At 40.4% G+C, this 26084-nt stretch overlaps 1 protein-coding gene across 1 annotated transcript in view; it reads right to left on the reverse strand.

The window, feature by feature from the left end:
• EPHA6 (EPH receptor A6) overlaps nt 1–26084 on the reverse strand; it is a 1179434-nt gene that overhangs the window by 224360 nt on the left and 928990 nt on the right. Inside the window, exons 9-10 of the mRNA XM_073584415.1 lie at nt 19109–19179; nt 13188–13313 (exon numbers count right to left, since the gene is read on the reverse strand). Coding sequence (XP_073440516.1) covers nt 13188–13313; nt 19109–19179 — 197 coding nt within the window. The remainder of the gene's footprint in view (nt 1–13187; nt 13314–19108; nt 19180–26084) is intronic.

Genomic DNA, 26084 nt, shown 5'->3' on the forward strand with positions numbered 1-26084 from the left:
TGTGTAGTGGCTGCAGCTGGGTACTGCAGATCCACGTCTATTCAATCGAATTGGTGAGGCTATGTAGTACCCAATCAAGGCCACTACACAATTGATGGAGTTGTACTGTTCAGCACCACAACTGCTAACATCCAGTTGACTACCGGCACCCAGAACAGCTGGTCATTGAGAGTCCGGGGTGTTGGACCTTCACCGATCTGATACTGATGACATAAATATAAAAGTAGTAGATCTACCATTTAAGACAATAAAAGTTCTTCTGTAGTTATATCTGGCCGCCAAAGGATCTAATAACAACCGCTGATCTGTAGGAGTGCTGTACATCCACCAAACTAAAATTGAAGTCCTATCCATAAGATAGGTATTTAATATTAGAGTGGGGAAAAAGTATTTAGTCAGCCACCAATTGTGCAAGTTCTCCCACTTAAAAAGATGAGAGAGGACTGTAATTGACATCATAGGTAGACCACAACTATGAGAGTCAAAATGAGAAAACAAATCCAGAAAATCTTGTTTGATTTGGCAAGATTTATTTTGCAAATTATGGTGGAAAATAAGTTTTTGGTCACCTAAAAACTTGCAAGATTTCTGGCTCTCACAGATCTGTAGCTTCTTTAAGAGGCTCCTCTGTCCTCCACTCATTACCTGTAGTAATGGCACCTGTTTGAACTTGTTCTCAGTATAAAAGACACCTATCCACAACCTCAAACAGTCACACTCCAAACTCCACTATGGTGAAGATCAAAGAGCCGTAGCTGTCAAAGGACACGAGAAACAAAATTGTAGCTCTGCACCAGTTTGGGAAGACTGAATCTGCAATAGGCAAACAGCTTGGTGTGATGAAATAAACTGTGGGAGAAATAATAAGAATGGAAGACATACAAGACCACTGATAATCTGTCTCGATCTGGGGCTCCACGCAAGATATCAAACCTTGGGGTCAAAATGATCACAAGAACGGTGAGCAAAAATCCAAGAACCAGATGGGGGGACCTAGTGAATGACCTGCATACAGCTGGGACCACCGTAACAAAGCTACCATCAGTAACACACTACGCCGCCAGAGACTCAGATCCTGCAGTGACAGACGTGTTCCCCAGCTTAGCTAGTACATGTCCGGACCCATCTGAAGTTTGCTAGAGAGCATTTGGATTATCCAGAAGAGTAGGGAGAATGTCATATGGTCTGATGAAACCAATGTAGAACTGTTTGGTAGAAACAAAACTCGTTGTGTTTGGTGGAGACAGAATGCCGAGTTGCCTCCAAAGAACAGCACACCTACTGTGAAGCATGGGGGTGGCAACATCATGCTTTAGGGCTGTTTCTCTGCAAAGAGACAAGGACGACTGATCAGAGTACATGAAAGAATGAATGGGGCCATGTATCGTGAGATTTTGAGTGCAAAACTCCATCCATCAGCAAGAACATTGAAGATGAAACGTGGATGGGTCTTTCAGCATCATAATAATCCCAAGCATACCACCAGGGCAATGAAGGAGTGGCTTTGTAAGAAGCATATGAAGGTCCTGGAGTGGCCTAGACAGTCTCCAGGTCTCAACCCCATAGAAAACCTTTGGAGGGATTTGAAAGTCTGTGTTGCCCTAAAACAGGCCTAAAACATCACTGCTCTAGAGGAGATCTGCATGGAGGAATGGGCCTACATACCACTATCGATCTGAGTGTCCACAGTCGGGCTCCGGTCCTGCTCTACCCCTATGTTGGGATGGCTTTTATGTTTTTTTTAATCAAAAACATTGTTTACGAAGCACCCTATGTTATTTTATATGCACTATTACTTTTTACTTACTTACGCCAGGGTTTTTGCTCATTTTATTTCTCTCCTAAGTTTTGTCTGTTTATTAATGGCCAGTGTGAACATGCTCCTATACGTTGCATGCATGCATACCAACTTAAAATCTGGTTCATTTTTTGGGGGGTTTTGCTTTAGATTCTTGTACTCAGTAAAACCAAGAGTGCGGCCTCCCTTTCTATGAGCTAGGCATTGCATTTATATAGCTTCCCATGGCTGGGTGCCCACAGTGGGGCCTCAGTCCTGCTCTGTCCTTATTCACATTGAGGACATTTTTGATACATGGTAAGGTTTTAATATTAGACATAGTATAGGATCATCCCGATTTGGGCTCACCTTGTTGCGGTGGGATGGATTTTCCACCTTTTTTTTAATCAAAAAACAATGTTTACTAAGTACCTTATATTATTTATATGCACTATTGCTTTTTACTTACTTACAACAGGGTTTATGCTCATTTTGTTTCTATCTTAGGGTTTGTCTGTTTAATGGCAACAGTGTGAACATGCTCCCACACATTGCACACATGCCAACTTATATGGGCTACAAACAAACTAACAGGCGGTCTTTTTTTGGCCTGTCTAGAACGGTCAGCTACAATTCTTTAAGTAAAAAATTATCATTAATATGTTGACAAGGCTTAAAAGTTATTGCACTAGACGCACAAGTGTTTTGCTCGTTTGCTAGGTGACTGCTGGGCTGTTTAGATGGCCTGATATTTGGGAACGAGTGTTCTTAGGAACTCTCATTTCTGAAATATGGATTTGTCTAAAAGCAGCATGAAAGTGCAATAATATTGGCCAACCGTGACATTAACCGACCACAGATCGGCTACATGCAATATACATTAAATATGTTTACACAGGAAGGAGTGCTGCCAAGAATGACGATTTTTAAATCAGTTTACGGCTGTGTTCATACATTGCAGTTGCGCTGCTTTTATTTTTCAGAGGTTAGTGCAAAAAAACCTGCAGCACAGCCGCAACGTGTAAACGCAACCTAAGAATCATCACCCCTATGAATGTTTCGCTTGATCATCAGGTGATCGGCGGCCTGTTTAGACAGGCCAATATTGTAAATGCACCTTATAGCCTTTTCCAGTGTACTTTTCAGCTTGTTTTCAATGAATATAATTTTCTGACAATTATACGGCTCCATTATCTGAGCACTTAAGGTAGAGTTATTAGACTATAGAGCAATTTAGCACTTTTATACAGCTAACATTTTCAATGTTAGACGGTGAAACTTCCACAATGTTGAATTACATTATTTTGCCTTATTTCATGGCCCAATGACTATTTTACAGCACTAATTATGATAATTTGAATAAATGACTGGATTGAACTGATGAAATGAGTGCAGGATTAGAAATACCACGGACTTTAATTCTGAGGTTAAACTAGTCTCAGACTGATTAATAAGCTAATATAGACATGTACTCAAAATTACATTGCCACGTTAGTGACAATAGAGGGAAACTGTGACATGTAATAAATCTAAGCTTCATGCTTCAACAGTTCATTTATTAAAGTATCTCTAAATACCATGTACAATTTATTTTGCGGCTAATAATCCTAATGTATATTATGCTGAAAGGAGCAAGAAGTGGCTGACAACAAAGGGTAACTAGGCGCAAATACAAAAATATTCATATACGACGCGTTAATTATCTATTATATCTTTATACTTCAATGCTTCCTTTATAGATAGATAATTCCATAGGTTAAAAAAGACATAGGTAGAATTTGATGGACTTTTTCAACCTGTGATATATAATGTAATAAACAGACAATCTGCAAACTACTTTATTTAGATGTTATGGTGTCTTTTCCCTGGAAAGTTCCAAAGTTCAGTGTCACAACTCTGTTGTTGGGTGTTCCAGGACCAGGAGCTTCTTCCTTGTCCCTGACGCTAGGAGCGCCCTAGCTTGCCCTGTTCCCCAGTTAACTTTTGATGATGAAGATGCCAGGGCCACGTATCTTGCCTTACCTCCTGAATCCGCACTCAGTCTGTACCCTTCCTCCACAAAGGGAAGAATGTGTATTAGTGTACCATAATGCACTAACCACACTAACAAGGTAATACGAACAGGGATACAGGAAAATACCAAACATACAAATACACTCACTCAAACAACAGAGGCATAAACCAGGGAGTGGACGATGGGTAACAACCAAAGTAGGAGATGGAGGGGAATTGGCACAGACCCAAAACCTAGCAACAGTCTCAGATAAATCCACTAAACACCTTCTCAAATAATAACCACCAACAACCTCCAACCATGCAGCAAAAACTTGCTCTGACAATGAGTTCTAGCCAGGGCCCAGATTATACAGGAGATGGGCGTGGCTAACAGTGAACACCTGAGATCCTTAACACAGGAAAGCTTCCAGGAGCTCTTAATTGAGCAGATTAACCCTTGCACTGCTAAAAGAATCATGCACTGTTTAATATGAAGGTGAAGTGCTTCTAATCAGGAGTAGAAGTAGGAGAAATCAGATGCTGCTGTCTTCAATAAACCCGTGATATTCAGGTTATAAAATTTCTGGCTTCTTTCCACTTCTTGTTGTTAAGTGTAATCCATCTCTAGCAGCAGATTTGCTGTAAGTGCAGGAACTTTGAGTGGGGGGATTTGAGTTGGCTTCTGCTTTGCATAATAAAGAGGGCAGGCATTGCACACTGACATGAGTAGTGCATGCTGGGAAGTGGGTAAAGGGAAATTCTTGCTTCTATAGTGCTGGTAGAATGCTAGTACTTGTTGAAAGTGTGTTTTTTTAATCTCATAATTAGAATAAACTGTGCATCATACCCGTACTCATGGCTTGTTTTCAATGAATACAAATTTCTGATCAATTATCCGAGCACTTAAAAGTAATTAGACTAATGACCAAATTACATATATATGTAAAGTCATGACTAAAAGCACTCTTTAAATTTTACACCATGTTATTTAAGTGTAACTTTCATTAAGCTAATTATTTATTTATTATAGACACAAATAGCTTGAACAGATTGATCTCCCAGCGTAGTTCATTAAAATGCCTCCGGTTGTGGCACATGCGCAGATTGACCTCGGGCGGTCTTCAGTAAAATGGCGCCGGTTGCTGTGCATACAGAGATTGAGATCTCGGGTTATTATTGTGCATCAATCTGTGTACAATCTTAATCTGTGCATGCCCTACCACTGGCGCCATTTGACAGAAGACCTGGAGACTGGCCGTAGCGTCAAACTGCGTAAGCGATATCCTTGCCAGTGACGGCGTGAAATTCAAAACAGGAGGTAGGTCACGGAAAAATTAGTGACTTCCCATTGAAACAACCATGGCAGGTTTAGGGGCTGGAGCAGGAGGACAAGACCCTGCCCACAATCCCAACCATGTGCACTGAGCGCTTATTACACCCAAACTTCAAAAGATGATTAATCAAGAACAAAAGATCAGATTTTTTCAATAGAGGTTTCAATTTAGACAGTATAACAGCATTGTTATGGCCATACCTTTACTTTATATTGCTGACAGGTTCTCTTTAAGTACCTTTTGAGTGTTGGGATTAACTTACCCCTCTCTCTTTTCTGGGATAATTTAGTCCTTTGTTTTGGGCTGATTTATTTTTTCCTAGGTCACAATTATTGGACTAATGATACTGTCTTTAATTAGTTTCCAGTCCAGTTATTTTTTGCTTTTCCACATGTATACTTTTGTCTGCTGCTATCTTTTTTCATACATGAGTATTTATATGACCAGGTAGTACATGCTGCTTTAGGTCTTTTTAGGGCTTGCCCAGTGGCGTAACTACAAAGCTATTGGCCCCGATGCAAACTTTCAAATGGGCCCCCCATGGCAAAATACACACACATCTCCGCTCCGTACACCTCGTACACGAGCGGCTCCGCTCCATACACCTCGTACACACACGGCTCTGCTCCATACACCTCGCACACACACGGCTCTGCTCCATCCACCTTGTACACACATGGCTCCGCTCCATCCAAAATTGTACACACAGCTCTGCTACATCCACCCTGTAAACCTCTCCTGACCCCACACATAAACTTCACCTCATCCAGCACCATGACAACCAGCACAGCAGAGTCCTGCAGACACCGAGGCCCCTGATCATGTAACCTCTGACTCCTCCCCTCCTGTGACCTCATCACAGGTCCTGTGCGCACATTAGAGAACAGCATAGCGATGTAATTGCAGGCTGTGGGGGGCTGCAGTGGGTCTCTACGGGAGGGCGAGGATGGGGTGCATGGGGGGCGTGGCGGCTCAGTGCAGTGCGGGAAAAATAGACTCCCGGGCAGGACGCTGGTGGTCAAAAACAGGACTGTCCCGTGAGAATCGGGACGGTTAGGAGATACAGTACTTTGTTAGTCTGGTTGGTGTGTTATGGTACACTATTATTACCCTCTTCCCTGGGTGGGGGAAGGGTACAGACTGAGGGTGGATTCAGGAGCTAAGGTAAGGTACATGGTCCCGGAACTTTCGCCATTAGGCGTAGTGTTAGGGACATGGAAGCAGCCCCTGAACATATTTTAAAAGCTGGCGGGGTCCATCCATGTCTAAGCAGAGATCTGTCACTCCAGGGCATGGGTGGGGAGAAGCCGGCAGGGACCCGCCTGTCTGACTAGTCTGTAAGTTTTTTTCTGAAATGCCGCAGTGTTTCAGAGTCAAACATAAATGGCAGAGATCATACAGTCGGTGATGTGGATCGTGCAGCATGCATCAGCTGTCAGGTTTACTTTAAGTTGTAATGAGTTTAGATATTTTCATTCAGTGTTTTCCGAAAAAGGTGCATACAAATATACACCATGTGTGCTAATAGATGTGATCTGTTCACCCTACAAGATGAGGCATTAAGCTAAAATGCTAATTTTGTTAAGCACAATCTAAAATAATAACAAAAAGAACTATGTAACTTTATTTACAGGTGCTTCTTACAAAATAAGAATATCATCGAAAAGTTAATTTATTTCCGTTCTTCAATACAAAAAGGCTCTTCCTCATGATTGTGGAGGCTACTGAAACAGACTAAGGGACCTTTTTTAAATGCTTAGGAAGCCTTTGCAGGTGTTTTTTGTTAATTATTCTAATTTACTGAAATAATAAGTTTTGGGTTTTCATTGGCTGTAAGCCATAATGATCAACATTAACAGAAATAAACACTTGAAATAGATCACTCTGTTTGTTATGACTCTATATAATACAGCTCTGGAAAAAATTAAGAGACCACCACATCAAAACCCTGTCATGGGCAGCCTAATCTCCAGACCTGAACCCCATTGAAAACCTCTGGAATGAAATCAAGAGGATGATGGATAGTCACAAGCCATCAAAGAAAGGCGAACTGCTTAAATTTTTGCGCCAGAAGCAGTGTGAAAGACTGGTGGAAAGCATGCCAAGACGCATGAAAATTGTGATTAAAAATCGTGGTTATTCCACAAAATAATGATTTCTGAACTCTTCCTGAGTTAAAACATTAGTATTGTGTTTTCTAAATGATTACGAACTTGTTTTCTTTGCATTATTTGAGGTCTGAAAGCACTTTTTTTTGACCATTTCTCCTTTTCAGAAAAAAAAAAACAACAAAATTTATTTCTTGGAAATTCGGAGACATGTTGTCAGAAGTTTGTAGACTAAAAGAACAATTTACATTTTACTCAAAAATATACCCATAAAGAGAAAAATCAGACAAACTGAACATTTGGAAGTGGTCTCTTAATTTTTGCCAGAGCTGTATATGAGTTTCACTTTTTCTATTGAAGAACTGAAATAAATTAACTTTTTGATGATGTTCTAATTTTGTGAGAAGCGCCTGTATATGTACAGTATACCCCATAGCATTATCTCTATTTTAATTTCAGAGTTTATTATAATCCAAATCGACAAGTTGATAGATGTCACTGAAAACAACTCAGAAGTTTGACTTCATTAAGATTTTGGACTTTTCCCAATGTATAACAACTGAAAACAAAAGCAATAACATTATTTCATGGCTCATAAATGCCTTTTGCTTTTTTTAGGAGCCATTATTCTATTTCCTTAGTTTACTTAATTAACAAAACAAAGAGTCCAATTATTATTGGTTTTCATCCATTGAAAAGTTAATTATCTTAACATAAATCAAAACTGAACCTCTGATGTGAAATGAATATGAAAATTAAACACACCTTAGAAAATCATATCAGATATCTGGGGAATCTGCAAATATATGACAGTATTGCCAGTTTCTCAAAATGCCTTGAACAAGTGCCAATGTCAAGGGAAATTATTATGCCAGAGCAATGGCAGCCCTGTAACTAAGATGTTAAGCCAACCAGTCCAACTGAAAGACAGCTGAAACTTTTTTGCTGTTTTTTACTTAGCTACCCCCTTTACACCACTGGCATTGCAAAGTTAGGAATTAGAATATACTTCATTACATTAATTTGTTTTGTTTATCATGTTGCCCTATGATGTTCTGTCTTGTTTTTTTAATGCATAAGGATGCATTAGCCAGAAAGATGGCCAAAGAGTTTATGTCTGGCCTTTGCTGGCCCAGTGTACAGTATGTTAGTATTATGCAAAAAAAACAAATTATGGAAGGACATAGCAGACTATGCCATTCCATACAACAATATCCAGTGAAGCTGTACAATGCTTGCTTTTATTTTAGTAATTAATGGGACCCTATAGGTGATGGATGGCACTGTATGTAATTTGTCAAAGGCCTCAGTTGAATAATATGGTGCACAGTTCTAACCTACAATCCTATCTGTGCGCCTTCAATTCTGGACTCACAAATATTCTTATCTGTATCTGGTATATGGGAGTAAAGATGAGTAGGTATCTGTAACCACCTCTTTGACTCTGTGATGCCAACATATTAGCAGAATTGGGTATATTAGCAGAATGGGGGTTTCCTGGAGAAATGGCAAGTGTCACAAGAGTGTCACGCCCCCTGGGAGACCTGGAGTTAGAAGGTTACAACGGGTAATGAATCGCATGTCCTCTTTTGAGAGAGTATGATTTATGTCCTATTTTAAATGGATTTTCCTTTCTTTCAGCGCTGAAGGGGTTAAGGACTCTTTCCTTGCTGGCTGGGAACATTCAGCTTTTGTGCATACAGCTGTTGCTGCTGCTAATCAACTCAACTCCCTACATACCGTATACTAGCTCTGGGTATTTCTTCCTTGCCAGTGAAAGAATTTCCTTCCTGTGCTAAGTGCTAAGCTGTGTAGTTAGAGTAGTAGTTGCAGCGATTTGTAGTTTGCTGTAGTACGCGACTGTTTATCTCCTTGTCCTTATTCCTATTTAGTTTATTCCTCCCTGTCCCTACCCCCTCACCCCTTTTTTGGTAAGTGCTTTTGTATGATAGTGGTCTTCTGTTATCACTGTTTTGTCTTTGTGCCTGGTTTCCCTTACATTTCTGTCCCAAGCCTCATGGTGTGTGGGAGGGGACAGATTAGGGTTAGACAGGAGCATAGTAAGGTTGGAGACCAATGCCTCTCTACCTTCATGAGTACCCCTGGGACAAGTATAGTTAGGATTCCAGTTCCAGGGACAGTTTGAGGCCCCTCTTCCTTACTTAAGACCGTCACAGTGTGACAGCGAGTAGAACTCCATTTTCTAGATAGGCAGTAATGTTGGAAGTGGAGTCAGCACCAATCAGACATTTATTACATAGGCTCTACATCTTTTAAATGTGTCAAATGATAATACCCCCTTAAATTTATTTCCGCCCTCTAGACTGGTTCAATCTGACATGATGGCCCCCCAGGCAAAAAAAAATTTACTTTCCTGATTGAAAGGGAATTTGTGCTGTTAAAAATGTCTAGCCAAAAAAGAGAGGCTGTCTATAGTATATGCTCTTCCAATACAACATATAATCCCAAAAGAAAAGTAGGCATCAGGAGAGTGTAAAATATAAAATATACAAGCTTTATTAGAATCTCTAGAAAAAACAAATACTTTCTAATAAAAAAGATTTATGAAAAAAGGTGAGAAAATAAGACACCACAGTACCACATCAAACCAGGTTCATGAAAAAGAGAAAAAGAAGGTGGCACTCAACGTTCCTATTAAAAGACTTTTATTTCATCTGTTAAAAAACATGGAGCTGGGGAGAAGTGTGGAGAGCAGGATGAACGGACGATGGCTGATTGAGCTTCAACAGGTCTGAGTTAACAGATGAAATAACAGTGTTTTAACAGGAATGATGAGTGCCACCTTCTTTTTTCCTTTTTCATGAACCGTTATCATGTGTGTTTCTCAGTGAGCACCCCGTCCCTTGTACATACAGGTGCGGACCCATTTGACTGTACAGGAATTAGCAGTATTTGATGTTGGTGCTGGATTTGTTCCCTTTTTCCCACATCAAACCAGGTAGAACTAGAATAAATTTATAAGGAGAAACTCAAAGGATTATCCACCTAAATGCAAGAGAATCTCATACAAGAAATCATATTTTTGTACTGGTATAAAAAGTTGAAGCGGCTAATTGCTTTATATATATCACAGTACCAATAAATTGTAAATTCCAAATGCATGAAAAGAACAATAGTACAGTACATATCATAGCAGCATTTCAATAGTAGTAAATAGGGAATAAAATCCTCAAAATAGTGATCTGCACAAAAAGACACAGTCCATTATATGAAACAAATGGCAAGCAGAGATAACATCAATACTTTAAGTTAGTAAAAGTCACAAAGGTCACAAAGGATCCAATCCATGATAAAAGAAGACATGATACCATGTAACCAAGTATCATATAATACTGCATGGTATAGGGAAGAGAAAGAGATCCCCCCAGGAAATGGATCAAGATGTTGTAGCCTGAACGATAATAATGGGCATACTGATCTCAAGTATGATAAAGGTTCTATATATACTACCTGTGGTGTGGAAAATGGCACCAACGCGCGTTTCATGTGTGGCTTCTTCTGGAGGGGGACGTGTGTTAAAAATGTCATCTGATCTGCTGGCAGGATGGTATAGAGCTGTAGGAGTGGATCAGATTCATATACATTTTTGTGAGAAAGTTGTTAGTAAAACTTGCACTTTATTTATTGAAATCCTTGGTGTCTGTACGTATATAAGTCCAGTAGGCGGTCCTACTCAGTGATTGACAGTCTTCTCTGTATGACTGAGTGATTTACAGCCTTCTGTGCATGTACTGTCATACAGGGAAGATGGTCAATCACTGAATAGGACCGCCCACTGAACTCATAACTATACACACCAGGGATTTCAATACTGAATCTTTTCCAACAAAGCAATATATCATTATATTCAGCTTATCCTTCTCTATACCATGCTTTCTACAGACCACACTGCATATAGAACGTGACAGGTTCCCTATATCACATAAATTGTGTGTTTTATACATCTAATAAGGACCATAAATGTTATATAAACTGCGCCCTAATGTGGAGCCATAATGCAGACTTGACCCATTGTTACAGAACCAGTCAGCACCCAGAATATGTTGTGCAGTTATATGTATATATAATAGGTTCCATGTGAGATGCATGTCCCTAATGTATCAGCAGTGTCCACCCTCCCCCTACCTTTGTAATTCCCACAGTAAACATACGCAGGCTCCGGCCACCTGCTGCTTTTGTAATGCATGTCTGTCCTGACGCCTGTCTATTGGCCGGCCCTCTGTATCTGTGTGATATATTCTGTGTCCTGTGAGTAAAGTGTTGTCAGACTGGAAATACATGGAGAAGCAGTGATCTTTTATATGCGCCCATGCACTCAGAGGAATTCCAGCCAGCGTCCTTCATTCAGACTCCAGCCAACACAGAGTGGACCTCCGAAAACACGGGGTGGTACTGAAAGAGGTACCCCAGTTTGGAAGACCCCGTTACACCCATGATCACTAGGGGGAGCCTAAAGCTGAAACTGATCACAAGGCAGTTTTATGAGAAGGGTCTTCTAGAGAAGACAACCCTTTCAAATTAAAGCAATGATAAAACAATCCAGTAAAATAAGTTCATACCAGTAGAAAATAACATAAAAGACATTACAGATCCCATATAAGACAAGTCATACAAAGTTTAAAGCTGCAGAAGCCTCGGAGGGGTGTTTGTGCTACCTTGTGGAATTGATTAATAGACTATAAAGATGCAGAATCCGCTATGACATCTTTTATATTATTATTATTTTTTTCTTTTTAATTAAAATATCCCAATCAAGATGTTATTTACACTAAATACTTCCCCTGAGTAAATGGTAATAACCCAGGAATTTTTCTCATAATAGAAGAAGTACATAATATCGTATATTAAATGTAACAGAGTGACAGAAAAACGGTGTGTCTTTCCCCAGTTGCACATAGTGTCTAAAAACTCACGTACGAGGGGTTACGGGGATAGTGTTCTGCACCATGTTGGGATTATGTGTTGTATCAAATGGCGTCTTTATAACTAATTAATACACTTATTTCTGGCTGATTTCCCTGGTCAATTTATGTAGATATAGATGAGTAGAGCACTCGACAAAGCAAAAAACCACCACACATCCAACCACCTTGAAAAAGTAGGATTTTCACAAACCTTACATATTCACATGTTATTAATTTAATTCTGGTGGATTCAGGCCTCAAACTCTGGACCATTCCTTGCCACAAAGCTAGCAGTCTTCTCAACAATATATCTGACTTCTGGCGGAGGGAAGATAATTCCCACAATGGGCTTAGATGGAATGACCTCTTCCTTCTTTTCCGCCTCCATCTGCTGCTGTCCGCCATCTGGTGCCTGGGGCAATATCAGCTGTACGAGTTCCACTGGCATGTTGTCCTCCTCTTCTCCCGGTGCTAAGCAGAAAAGCCCAACATAGAACTTTTCCGCTTAGCACTGAGAGAGGAGGAGGACAATATGCTGGCAGGACCCGTATAGCTGCTAGCGCCCCAGGCGCTGGATGGAGGACAGCAGCAGATGGAGGAAGAAAAGAAAGGAAGAGGTCATTCCATCTAAGCCCTTTGTGGGAATTATCTACCCTGTGCCAGAAGTCAGGTATATATTTTTGACAAGACTGCAAGCTTTGTGGCAAGGAATGGTCCAGAGTTTGAGGCAAGAATCCACCAGAATGAAATTAAAAACCCTAAGTTTAACTTCCTAAACCCAAATAATTCATATAATGCCTACTACATCACAAGGTCAAGATATTCATAAGTTGTAGTTATAGTCCATTTTTTTATTTCATTTTCACGGAACCATTGCAATCTATAATATTCACCTACACAGGTTTATTTGTTTTCAGAACGCCTATAGAAGTCAACTGAGAGGGAGCTCTGTCAAAATAAATTATGCTACATTCTCCACAAGATGAGAATTAGCCCCCAACACAATGAAATAAATACAAAAAAATAGAAAATGATATATTTGCCCTACCTGCACCGATTACTCTTTCAATTCGAATCCTGGACGGGTCGATCTCTTTTGCAAACTCATGAACAGCCAAAGAAGGATCCTCATATGTGTCTGGATCAATGTAGGTTTTCGCACCAGGGAACCTCACTGTAGGAGAAAAAGTACAGAACTGTCATCATATGTTCAGCAATAAATAAATAACCTGTCAATATTATTATATTAATGATTACCCCCAAATAATCTAACAATGCACTCTGTGGCCATGTCGCTATTGCTCATTTGAGTCAGCAACAGAGGGTGCACTGTCATTGTGCACATCGCACAGGGACTAGCCCAGTCCCTGAAACGCGCGTCACTGATCACACTTTGTTTCAGGGATGGAAAAGGGGTGTGGTAGTGACTGGATCCTCTGCCTCCTTATGACGCTTCATTTGAGTATCCCAGCATGCACTAGAATTTTCAAACAAAGTCATCAAAAAGGAAATTGTAAAAAAAAAAGCAGTTAGATCCTGTAGTTAGGGAAAGATGAGGAATTTTTAATGCAAGAATATTAGAAAATAGTTTAGATTATGGCACTAAATAGATAAGGATTTAGGGGGAAAATTATTTTGGATTTCGAACCATCCTGTTCATAACTTGACATTGTTTCCTTTTTTTCCTTTTTGCCTCTTTACTTATTGTAAATACAGAAGAACATGATACAGTCTATAACGCTATATACCAGTATATGTCATCTCCTTTCACCATATCAAGCTGATTAGACGGTGTGCGTTCATCTAGAGCTCCAGCGCTAGTTCCTGACCTCACGCGTTTTGCTCACAGTAATATTCCCAGCATTCAATTATATAAATGATTGTACCTTACAGTCAGTCTACCAGCTCCCTTGTATATATCCAGTAAATCCACATAATAACAATATAGGATAATATACACAACAAACATTAAGGCAAATAATGACACACAGATAATAATATAGCAAAGTGAGACATTGCCCCGAGGAGTGTACACCCTAGTGGTATAATCGGTGATTTCTAGGCATGATAGGATGAAAAGTGCATGCATTATTATGGATGGCTCAGGTGGTCAAGCGCTTCTTCAGTCAGCTGTGCATGTATGAATAATTTAGACTGATACTTCTTATACAAGGTGCATTGTCCGGGCTTTAAAATGCAGAAAGTGTCAGGCTTGTCAAAACAAATCTGTATTTGGAGACAGAGACCAGGAAATCTTATAGATGATTTACTTGTAATGTCACCATACAAGAACTAAGACTTGATATTCTGTCTAAAGAGAAATGGTTTTCTGCCAACACTTTAATCCTGAAGTCATCTGTTTAATATGCAAAATACAATAAGGGAAATGTTCTTACATTTAGATAAAAACATATCTGTGTGCTGCACCCACCAAGTTTTTGTAATATTCTTCTTAGGCAGATTATGCTCCCTTAAAGGGAGCTGTAGCGAGTTGTAACCTTTCATGAATTTGACAGGCCGTCAAACCACGCCTTGTCCCATCTATGCTTTGCCCACGCTCTGCCCATATTGGTGTAGCTGGCCAGGATTGAAAACACCAAAATTTGCAAGATTTTGAACAACTTCTGAGTTGAGTGAAAATATAGGTCTTTTACAACAGAATTCTGGTGTAAACGCCTTAACGAATTAGCCCCATGTTTAATAGATCTTTATGCCATTATACATATGAGATAAAAGTCAGCTGAACCCGCTGGTTTTTGCAGGTTTCGATCCAATGCGTATGAGGACCTTCTGACTGTCCTCGGGCAGATTATATTGCTGGATATATAGATCAGGTGTCACGGAGTGACTGACCCAGTGTGACCCAATGGTTGGTCGGTCACCAAACGGCACAACAAACAAGGGAACACCAGGGAAACTATAACAATAGTGGGCCCTGTCGATTGGGAATGCGGGAATGAACACCTCCTGCACTCTTCTGAGGATGTGCCCTGACTCACTATCATCCCTATATGGGTTCTTTCACCCCATTGCCGAACAGGATACCTAATCCCTCATTTGCCCTGCTCTTATCTTTAAGTAGGTAACTGGCAGATGAGAGCACTGCTCCCACCGCTGCACTAATACAAAGGAATGGAAAGACAGACACCAAAAGGAACAACGTAGCAAAAAATGCAACACTTAGCTTTCTGCTGCAAAGCACCGCACAGCAGGATAAAGACACCAGATCAGCAAACTCAGCAAAACACCACTGCACCCAGCCAGCTCCTTCCTCCAGTTTGGTCACTCTAGAATCCTCTAACACCGACAATCAGTTGATGCATCAGGTGACCTCATGAAGGATGGTGGGAGTGGTTACCACCCACATCAGCAAACCCAGCAGCAATACAATTACACCAGCAGGCCAGCGGGGGGAAAAAGCTGACATTAACCCCTGATGGCCTGAAAGGAAAAAAAGTTTTAATCTGAGAAGCCAGATCTGCCACAGATCCAAAAATGGATCTTGACATCAGGCAGCTGGAATTCGATCGACTCCTACTCAGCGGGGAGACGAGAATCTTTTCGGCAACAGCTTCTCTTATAGAACATAGGGAACACTCGGCCAAACCAAGAATTCCAGTATGTGGGGGAGCCAGAAATGATAACTGTTAGTTAAATGATATTTAGTCCTAGAATTATCTTAAATCAAGTTCATATGAGCAACATGTATCAGTTCATGGCTGGACGATTACAGCTAGGTATACATTATCTCTCTCTGAGATGCTAAGGAGTATAGGTGAAAATATACTTTAAAGGTAATCTCTCGGTAGGGTGAACCCTCCAAAGCCATTTATATGGGCATGTAGGTCATAGGAAGCTGAATAAAATGGTAGCTTGATATCTGAAAGGGGGTGTTACCAGTGTGAGACATGTAATGACTAACACAAAAGACAAAAACCTGACGAGCACCTCCAAAGAAGACAGTCACAACCTTCAATAGTAAACCACAAAAGAAAAAACCTGACCAGCACCTCCAAAGGAGACAGTTACAACCTCGAATAGTAAACTACAAAAGACAAATACGAGACCAGCACCTCCAAAGGAGACAGTTACAACCTCGAATAGTAAACTACAAAAGACAAATATGTGACCAGCATCTCCAAGGGAGAAAGTCACAACCTACTTAATAGCTTGCATGTATTCACATTATATGGAGATGCTGATCAGGCTTTTGTCTTTTGCAGTTTACAGTTGGAGGTTGTGACTGTCTCATTTTCTGACTCTGCACTCCTCCCATCAGCCCAAGGGTTGTTTTAAATAGTGCTGGTTCCTACCTGCCCCTTTAAAATGTAGACTTTTAGCCCAGGAGAGGCATGTTTGATAAGTATTAGAGTAGGTACCCATCAGAGAAATGTTATCTTGCCGTGGTTGAAGGGCATAAATTAATTGGCCAATTTATGCGCTAAGAACCTTCATTTTTGTAAGTTGATTTTTTGTAAGTACTTTTTAGCAATAATACTATTTAGATCTCATGTATTCAGTGTTTGCATGTACTTTGGCCCCTATTGAGTCCTGCTGTGCTCTTTTTTTAATGTAATGACTGACAGTCTGCTCTCCTGGTCTACATGTCTCACACTAGTAAGGCCCCCATTAATTTAAAATAAGCTCTGGAGGCAGATTTTCAGGGAGATCAATGTACGTCTAATAAATCTTACAAGCTCATTTACATATTAAAAAAACATGGATTTTTCTGAAATAAGACATCGGATCATAGATATCATCATAGATATCAAGGTCTCAATTTATTCAGCTTCCTATGACCTACATGTGTTACGGGCTGGTGGAACGCACCAAATAATAAAGATGGTATTTAGGTGCGTTCGCAGCCTGGGGTCCACTGTGCAGAGGTGTTAACTGCTGCTCGGTAATGGCGGACACGATATGGTGGTATAATAACGGAACACAAGGGGTTAACCTCACCCAATGTGTACAGAGGCGGACTCTGTTATCTCACAGAGCCGCACAACCGCCAAATAATAAATGCCGTAGCCTGTTATTGCTCACAGAGCTCGGCAGTGTGAGTGATAGCATATAGTCACAGAACTCAGCTCTTAGACCGCAGGACTGAAGTCCCTCTAGACCGCTAGCACTCGGCACCGCGACTGCGATGCCAGCAAGGGTTAAATATATTACGCGCGCAAGTGTGCACAGTGCCGCTCAGGTGGACGCCACTAATCACCCTGGGTTGGGCCAGATAAGCGCACAGGTTGCGCAATGCGTTGCACCGGTGTGGCTGTCACTTGCCGCTGTTCGATAGTGCCCTGTAGTGGGCGACACCATCGGACGTTAGTGTGCAGACGGCTGGTATGCACTGTGGCCTATAGACTAGCCACTAACTGGCGCTGACTTGGACTCTAAACCCTACCAACATACGTATCAAAAGGGAAGGGGTTTCATAATGAGTCAGTCACCAGATACATGCATCCATCATCATACACTCCAAACTATTTGAGTCTATACTAGCGCATGGCCGATGCAACCCTTTTATAGCAGCGTCCTTCCAGAACCTTCCTGACCTTCCTGATGGTCCAATCCGAGCTGGAGAAGGACCTGAGCATGTGACCTCCGATCTCCAATGAGAGATCGTCCCACAGGCATGCTCAGTGGACCAAAAGGAGGACTTAGTCCCTGGAGTAGCTCGCTGCTGACCAGACTGTGTTGCTATAGTTGGACCAGAGGTGGCAGCAGCAACTAAACCTACAGAGCAGGTCTAAGCAGAGCGCCTGGATCGACGAGTCTGCTGAACAGCTTCCTGTGTGGCCGGTGAGGAATGGGAGACTGACGAATGCAAGGCTTGGGATTTCTGCTGTGCAGCGACCGGAACCTGACGCCTAACAACATGCACATATTGACGGCTTAAGAGGGTGGATTCTATGGAAAGACTCACTTTAAGGTTCAGTCTGGGTATTCCTTGCTCTGCTGCAGATGATTGATAGGTCTCTCGCTATGTCAATCACCTGCAGCGGCACTGAAACAGCCAGGGGGTGGCACAGGACTAGTCTTGTCTTTGGCTATGGTCACTACGTGGAGCTTTAAAGGATATCTTTTCAGAAACACCGGAATGTTTAAAAATATATACTTGGCTGCAATCATGCTGCCCGCTGTTTGTGCAGCATGAATCAGATGAGAGGTTTCTTTTGCATGTATGGCCAGCTTTGAAACTTGACACTACTTTGATTATGTCTTTTTATAATAAATGCATGGTACATGGAAGGGTGATTGAGGAAAAACTGTAAAGGGAAGGTTGTGCTTATCAAAGACAGGAAATGTTCTCCTATGTTCAGAATTTTCTCCTACTCATTGAGACCTGCTCTCCTATATCTGTACTCCCATCCCATCCCATTGTTGCCAACTCTTCCAAAATGTCAGGGAGACTTCAGGAAAAAAAGGCTGACCACCTGGACACCTGGAAGAGTCGGCAAATCTAATGGTCTTCATCAAACTGCCAAAATGCATGGTTGAAAGTTTGTTGGTGGTGTGGAAGAGTATTCAAATCAGGTGTCACACTTTTTGAGCCGGATGTCCAAGAGAAAGTCATGGATATCTGGCTCGAAAAGTTGTCACAATGAAATAAAAAAAGTTGCCTTATGAAAGTACCATGTTGTAATGAACCAGAACGGATATTTCATTGCAAAATTCCATCCTGTTTCGATTCCAGTCTAGGGCTCATTTTTATACTCGAGTAAAGAAGGAGTTAACAACGACAACGTGTTCCAGGATGACAGCGATGTAATATAATGCAGACAGCACAAAGAATATTCATTAAACTTCTGTTCTTCCTTAATGCTTCACTTAGATTGAGCTGAATAGATAGAATTACCTCTTCATAATCTTTTTACTCTCAGATGTGTTTTTCATAAGACTAAGTGAAAAAGAATAGAAAATGCTAAAAAGTCAAAGAAGAAATTAGCAGCACAACAAATTACTCACAGTTTCCATTCTGCAGATTTGCTCTTCTTTTCTCTTCAGATTTCATTTTAGCTTTAATATACCACTGGCACCTTGAGGGAAAGTAAAGCAATCAGTATGAGGAGATGAAGTTTTTTTTATATACTGTAATATTTGCAAAAACACAAAGAAACAACGTGATTTTAATCTTACGGCACAAATCCTTATAATATACGATGAACATACAAGAACAGTCTTATTCGGAAATATCGTGGGTTTAAAATAGAATTTGTAGGAATGTTTGCCCAAAATCTTCCATTACACCAAGGTTTGTTCCTCATACTATGGCCTCGATTCAATAAGACTGGCGTTTGTATGGCAGTCTTAATGAGGAGCGTGCAGGAATAAGATACGCTAGAATTCATTAAGAGGCGCGCGTCACTTCATGAATGTGGCACAAGGTATCACTGGGGCGCGTCTCTGTGTACGCATCGCCAGAAGTGTTACTCCATTTACCTGTCTGTAAAGTTCAAGTGAGGGATTGGAAAGCATAATGGGAATGGGGTATAGGTACATCCATAATGCATGATCCAGTCTGCTCTAAAGAGGTTTTCCTCTCCTGATCCCAAATGTCAACTAACAGGATTAACATTCAGCAGAAAAACTTTACACATTTACATTATTATTTAAGCTAGGGTATTTTTGTCTAAAAATAAATTAAGCCTTTTTTTAAACCATTGATGGTTCCCGCTATTCCACAGATTAATAGCTCTCATGGTAAAGAAGTCTTGTCTTCTTTGGAGATTAAACCTTTCTTTCTCTAGACGAAGGGAGTTCCCCTTTGTCTTTTGACCATATATATTTTTGTGTGGGCCATTTATGTTCTTGCACAAGTTATTCATGCCCTCCCCTTTACTTGTTTCTTCTAAAGACCCAAGATCTTCCATACCTGTTCTCAATTTTGTAGCTCTTTTTTGGACCATATCTCCCTTCCATGAAATGGTGCCCAGACCTAAATCGCATATTCCAGATGATGTCACATTAATGCTTTGTAAAGTAGCAGCATCGTGTCACTGTCCTGCGAGTCCATTACTCTTTTGATGCATGACAATATTCTGCTGGCCTTGGAAGCCACTAATTGAGATTGCATCAGGATTGTATAGGCATACTAATACAAATTAATACAAACAGCAGAAATGATACAAATTTATTAATAAATTATTATCATTACCTAAAAGTTAATATTACATCATATTAGTTTGGGTAACATTTCTCATGGCAGAAAGTGACATGTCAAGACTGACATGCCAAGGTGAGGAGACTTTTAAGCCTTGCAATGCTCCTCTGGAAATACGCAAATTGTCTCTTCAGAGAGGAAGAGGACTAGAATTCTAAAGTCACCTATCGGAAGTAGAGATCTTAAAAGCCAATATCAGTCCTCTAATGACCCTTGCCACCTGACTTAGGATTAAAGCCAATTTGCAAATTGAGATTTTGGTTTTAGCTTTTATCCTAAGTCATGTGGTAAGGCTTGTTAGAAGGTCGACATTGACTTTTAGGAATTCTACTTCCAATAGTTGGCACTAGATATCTAGTCCTCTTTCTCTCTGAAGAGACAATTTGCATATTTCCCAGAAGAGCATTGCACAGCTTAACCCCTTTCCAACCTTGGACGTACTCAGTACGTCATTGTTGGATGGTACTCTTGCCAACCTTGGACGTAATGAGTACGTCCAGGCGATTTTGCAAGCACAAGGGATGTGTGCGGGTGATCGCTGCCTGGTGTCAGCTGATTCTGACAGACTGATTCGGCTGTCAGTTCCAGGAGTACTTTAATACCCTAAATGCTACGATCACAGCATTTAGCAAAGAGGCAGAGAGAAGTAAGCCCATCTGCACTGAGCATGATCTCAGGGGCTTGTGTCAGTACAGCACTGCAATGGATTAAAACAGCAATCAGGCTGCTGAAAGTTTAAGTCCCATAGTAGGACAAAGTAAAAAAGAAAAAAAAAATGTTAAAATATTAGAAAAAAAATCTGAAAATAATTAAAAAAAATATATATATACATTTTACGGATACATTTCTATTTTTATGTAAGAAGAAAAGTAAACAAAAAAGTGCAAGTTTGATGTGATGCCCCATAAAACATCATACTAGTTAACTCCTTCAGTGAACACTGTAAAAAAAAGAACAACAAAAAAACAGGGAAAAAAACATGCTTTTTCATCATATCACCAATAAAAAGTGGAATAAAATGTGATCAAAAAGACAAATATAAATGCAAATGGTATCTCTGAAAACTCCATCTTGTCTCACAGAGAACAATCTGAAATACAGCTCCAATAGTAGAAGAATAAAATAGTTATAGCTCTCAAACTAAAACGATGCAAAAGTGATTATTGTTTCTATAAAATAGTTTTTTCTGTGTAAAGCGACAAAACATAAAAGAAGATCTAAATGTGGTATCGCTGTAATCATACTGATCCAAAGAATAAAGCTGCCTTATCAATTTTACCACAAGTGGAACGTCATTAAAAAAAAAACAAAAAAAAAAACAAGTTCTGAATTGGTGGTTTTTTAATTCTCTCTCCCGAAATTAGAAAGCGATCAAAAAAAGTTACACAACCGAAAATGGTACCAATAAAAACGACAACTTGTCCCGCAAAAAACAAGCCATCACATGACTGTGTAGACCGTAACGTGGAAAAATTATAGCTATCAAAATATGGTGAGGCAATGACTATTTTTTTTTAAAAAAAGGGTCTTTCACTGTGTGACAGCAGCCAAACATAAAAACCTGATATAAAACTGGTATCGCTATAATCGTACCAACCCGAAGAATAAAGTCACCTTATCACTTATACCGCACCACAAACGACATAAGATATAAATACAACCGATTATTCACCTGCTGTTGATTTGTTCTTTCTGCCTCCCAAAGATCGCAGTATGGCTCGGCTCACATTTATCCTGCGCTCTACGCTGAACGCTTACACTGGGGTTTACATGTAAATCTCTGAAATATGAGATTCTGATGAAACCCCAGGCAGAAGATTCCCTATAATGAGGCAGATGTGGACACCGTCTGTCCTATTATCCGGTGGTGTCCGTCTTTTTAGGAGTGCATAAAAGTGCGGTCCGCCACAGTTTTGTGCACTTCTTAACAGAAGGAAACCATTGAACAGAGGCCATATGGAATCCGGGGTAACTCTGCTGCCTCATTATGGTGAGAGACTCATCTGAATCATGTCACTCAGTGATTAAGATGGCGACCCTGATGTAAGTGTCCCGCGCAGAGCGCCGGATAAGTGTGATCCCAAACGTTTTGTAAAATGTTCCCAATAAAATATTTAACTCAATCCACAAAAATAGGAAGCACCCACTCATGTCTGTCATCTGTCAATGGAAATATAGGGGGCTTACATGTTACTGGAAGCACTAATGCTCTGGAAAAGCGCTATGGCTCTTCGCACCCCAAAAAAATTCAGCAAATTCTATGCTTCCTCCATTCTGAGCCCCACAGTGTGTCTAAACCACATTTAGCCTCCATGTTTGGCATTTCTGTAACGATGACAGCCTGATTAATTTACTGATGCATGTCTACAAACGCATGAGCTGGACACCACAATATACTGGTCACGACAGTGTACTGGTCACTACAATGCAGTTTGCAATTTACAAAGTAACATCCACTGTTGTTTGTTACTTTAAAACACCAATGGAGTCAAAATTGTCACTACACCTGTAGATAAATTCCCAAAGGAACATAATTTCCAAAATGGGGTCACTTGAAGGGGAATTCTACTCATCTAGCACTTAGGGGCAACGTGTATGGAGTCTGCAAACTATTTTAAGAAAATTTGCACTTCAGGAGGCAAATAGCACTTCATCCCTCTTTGTATGGCTAAAGCAGCACTGTACAGCCATATATGGAATATTTCTACAGTCAGCAGAAATTGTGGTACAAATTGTGGTGCCATTTTTACCCATTTCTCATTGTGAAAATGTAAAATCTGGGGCTAAAACAATTTTTTTTGTTTTAAAAATGTAATTATTTTTTCTTCACAGCCCAATGGTATAAAATTCTGTGACACACCTGTAGTGTCAATATGATCACTGCACCCCTAGGTTAATTCATCAAGAGGTATATTTTGTAAAATGGGGTCACTTATGAAGGGTTCTGCTGTTCTGCCATCTCAGGGAATCTCCCAGAGGGTCATGACACCAGCAAACCATAATAGTAAAATCTGCACTATAATATGGCACTCCTTCCCTTCTGAGCTTTGCACTATGCCTGAAAAGTACTTCCTGGTTACATGTAGGGTATTTGCGCACTCAGGTGAAATTGCTACAACAAACTAAGGTCCATTTTGTTTCCTATTTGCCCTTAGAAAAATTAAAACTTGGGGCTAAAACAACATTTTTGCGTTACAAATGTAATTATTCTTTCTGCACTGCTCAATAGTATAGAAATCTGTGAGGCACAGGTGGAGTCAATATGATCACTGCACCCCTAGATGAATTCATTGGGGAGTGTTGTAGTTTGTAAAATGGGGTCATATATGGGGGTTTCTTTTGTTCTGGCACCTCAGGGACTCTGCCAATGGAACATGGCACCTGTAAACCATTCCAGAAAAACCTGAACTCCAATATGGCGCTTCTTCCTGTCTGAAGACACTGCCTCAAAAGTAGTTTTCGACCACATACGGAGTATCGTTATAATCAGGAGAAATTGCATAATGCATTTTTGGATACTATTTCTCCTGCCATCCTTGTATAAATGAAAAAAAAGGGGCTAAAAACAGTTTTTTGTGAAATTTTTTTTTTTCATTTTCACAGAGCAATGTTGTAAAATTCTGTGAAGAACTTGGGAATTCAAGGTGTTCACCACAAATCTAGATAAATTCCCTGAGGGGTCTAGTTTCCAAACAGTGATTTTCCCCCAACAAATGGGGTATTGGCACACTCATTAGAAATTGTACAACAAGTTTTGGGGTCTATTTTTTCCTGTTACCCTTGTGGAAATAAATAAATTGGGGTCTAAAGTAAAATTTTTGTTAAATTTTTTCCTCCCACATTCTAAAACTTTCTGTGAATCACCTGAAGGGTTAATAAACTTCATGAATGTGGTTTTGAGCACCTTGAGGGATGCAGTTTTTATAATGGTGTCCCTAAATTCTAACAGATGGAAATTCAGCTTTTGACCATATTTATAGATCTTTACTTTATCGCAAATCTTTATTTACCCCATTGAGCTTTTCTAATACGTCGTAATCCTTTGATTTTCTCCTCAAACTTAAAGGGATATATTTGTTGTGTGTGAGTAATTTGGCCCTTGCTAGTCATGTGACCTTGGACGTCTTTTTTATTGTTTTTCTCTTAGTACTTTTATTATCATATTTCAGAAAAGTGGTTTGCAAATGCGGGCAATTTGATAGGTAAATGTAAGTAAGGATTTTGCAAGTGCTTTTTAGGTGGAAACTCGATCAGTATTCTGGCATACATTAGTCCCAGTGACCCTAATTCCTGCATGTAGATTGCATAGCACTTGGTGTACACAATGGTAGGTGACATATACTATCTGCATATGGCGGAGCAGTGATTGATGGATCTAGACTTGCATGCAGTAGTGCATTTTACGATCATTTGCCTTGGGTCTGACCCCTGATACTCGGAGGCAACAATTAACATACTCTTCACTACTCGTCTGTCAAAATTTCAGGCAGGGGCGACACAACAGGGTGCACTTTCCGAGGAATTCCGACAACCTTTTTGGTATATCTTTGGCATTACACCTTTCAGCATGTTATTTGCAATGGTTTTGAAATGAATTCTGTTTGCTTCTGGTGGATAATCGCTCGGTGGATAAACCAGCAGGTGCTTATCTCATCCTGCCTCTCCAATACGAATAGACTCATCACAAAACTTACGAAGCGACAGTTCATCAAATTGCTAATTTCAAAGAGTGTAGCAAAGCACATCTGTAAGGGACCGATCCTCTTCTTCAAAGTGAAATTTGTTTTAAATTCCAACAGTAAATGGAGTATTTATTCACAATTTCCCAGCCTGACGTTCATTGAATGATTTTCCATGAATGCTCTTTATCACTGCACTTAAATGGTACTTCAAAGTGAATTTACGTCTCATGAGCACATGGCTGAGGATTTTACATAAACCGCATCTGCATAAAACATTACAGACAATAATGCTCGATAATTGTATGGTAAATAGGGGTCACGTTCGGCGGCAAAATCCATCTTAGTTACCGAGTGTGCATTCACTATATCTATTGATTTTCAATGCCAAGGGCTGAATGAGACTTTATTGATCACCACTAAATGACTTTATCATAATGTCACCATTTTAGTCTCATTTACTATTATTTTTTAAAGAAAATTGCACCCTCTTTCTAAAGGGTTCATCCACTAATCAAGCAACCCTTCTCAATCCGTGTGTTTCCCCCGAGTAAAATAGTAAAACCTATACTCACCTCCAGTGCCAGTGCTGTTCCAGTGGTGTTGGCACTGGCTCTCCCGGGGATCTCATGACATTATGTCACGCAATCCCCGTGGCCAATCAGTGGTGGTTTCACTCTACCCTCCTATGGACAAATTACATATATCCAAAGAAATGAAAGCTGCCACTCTCTCACTTCCTCTGGATGAAGCCAGCGCTAACAGGTCACAGAGATCGCATGACATAACAATCTCACGAGATCCCTGGGAGAGCCAGTGCAATCACCAGTGCAATCAGTGCAAATGACGCTGGCACCAGAGGTGAGTGTGTCATGAACTCATTTTCTGCTCCACCAGTTGAGAGTTCCCCTTACGTTCTCCCTCTGGTGGTGACAGGAGGTAGTGCGGTTGGTTTAAGTGGTAGTGATCTGCCACCTGATGAGGAAGATAATGATTGGATCTCTGGAGTATCAGACTGGATATAAGACAGCCAACGCCCTATCCGGGTGCTGGTGATTCAGTCTGCTTCTCAGGTCCTGGACTTCAGCTCTCTTCCAGTCAT

This window comes from Dendrobates tinctorius, unplaced genomic scaffold, assembly GCF_039654945.1.
Source record: "Dendrobates tinctorius isolate UK_male_01 unplaced genomic scaffold, ASM3965494v1 ptg000084l, whole genome shotgun sequence".
Taxonomy (NCBI): domain Eukaryota; kingdom Metazoa; phylum Chordata; class Amphibia; order Anura; family Dendrobatidae; genus Dendrobates; species Dendrobates tinctorius.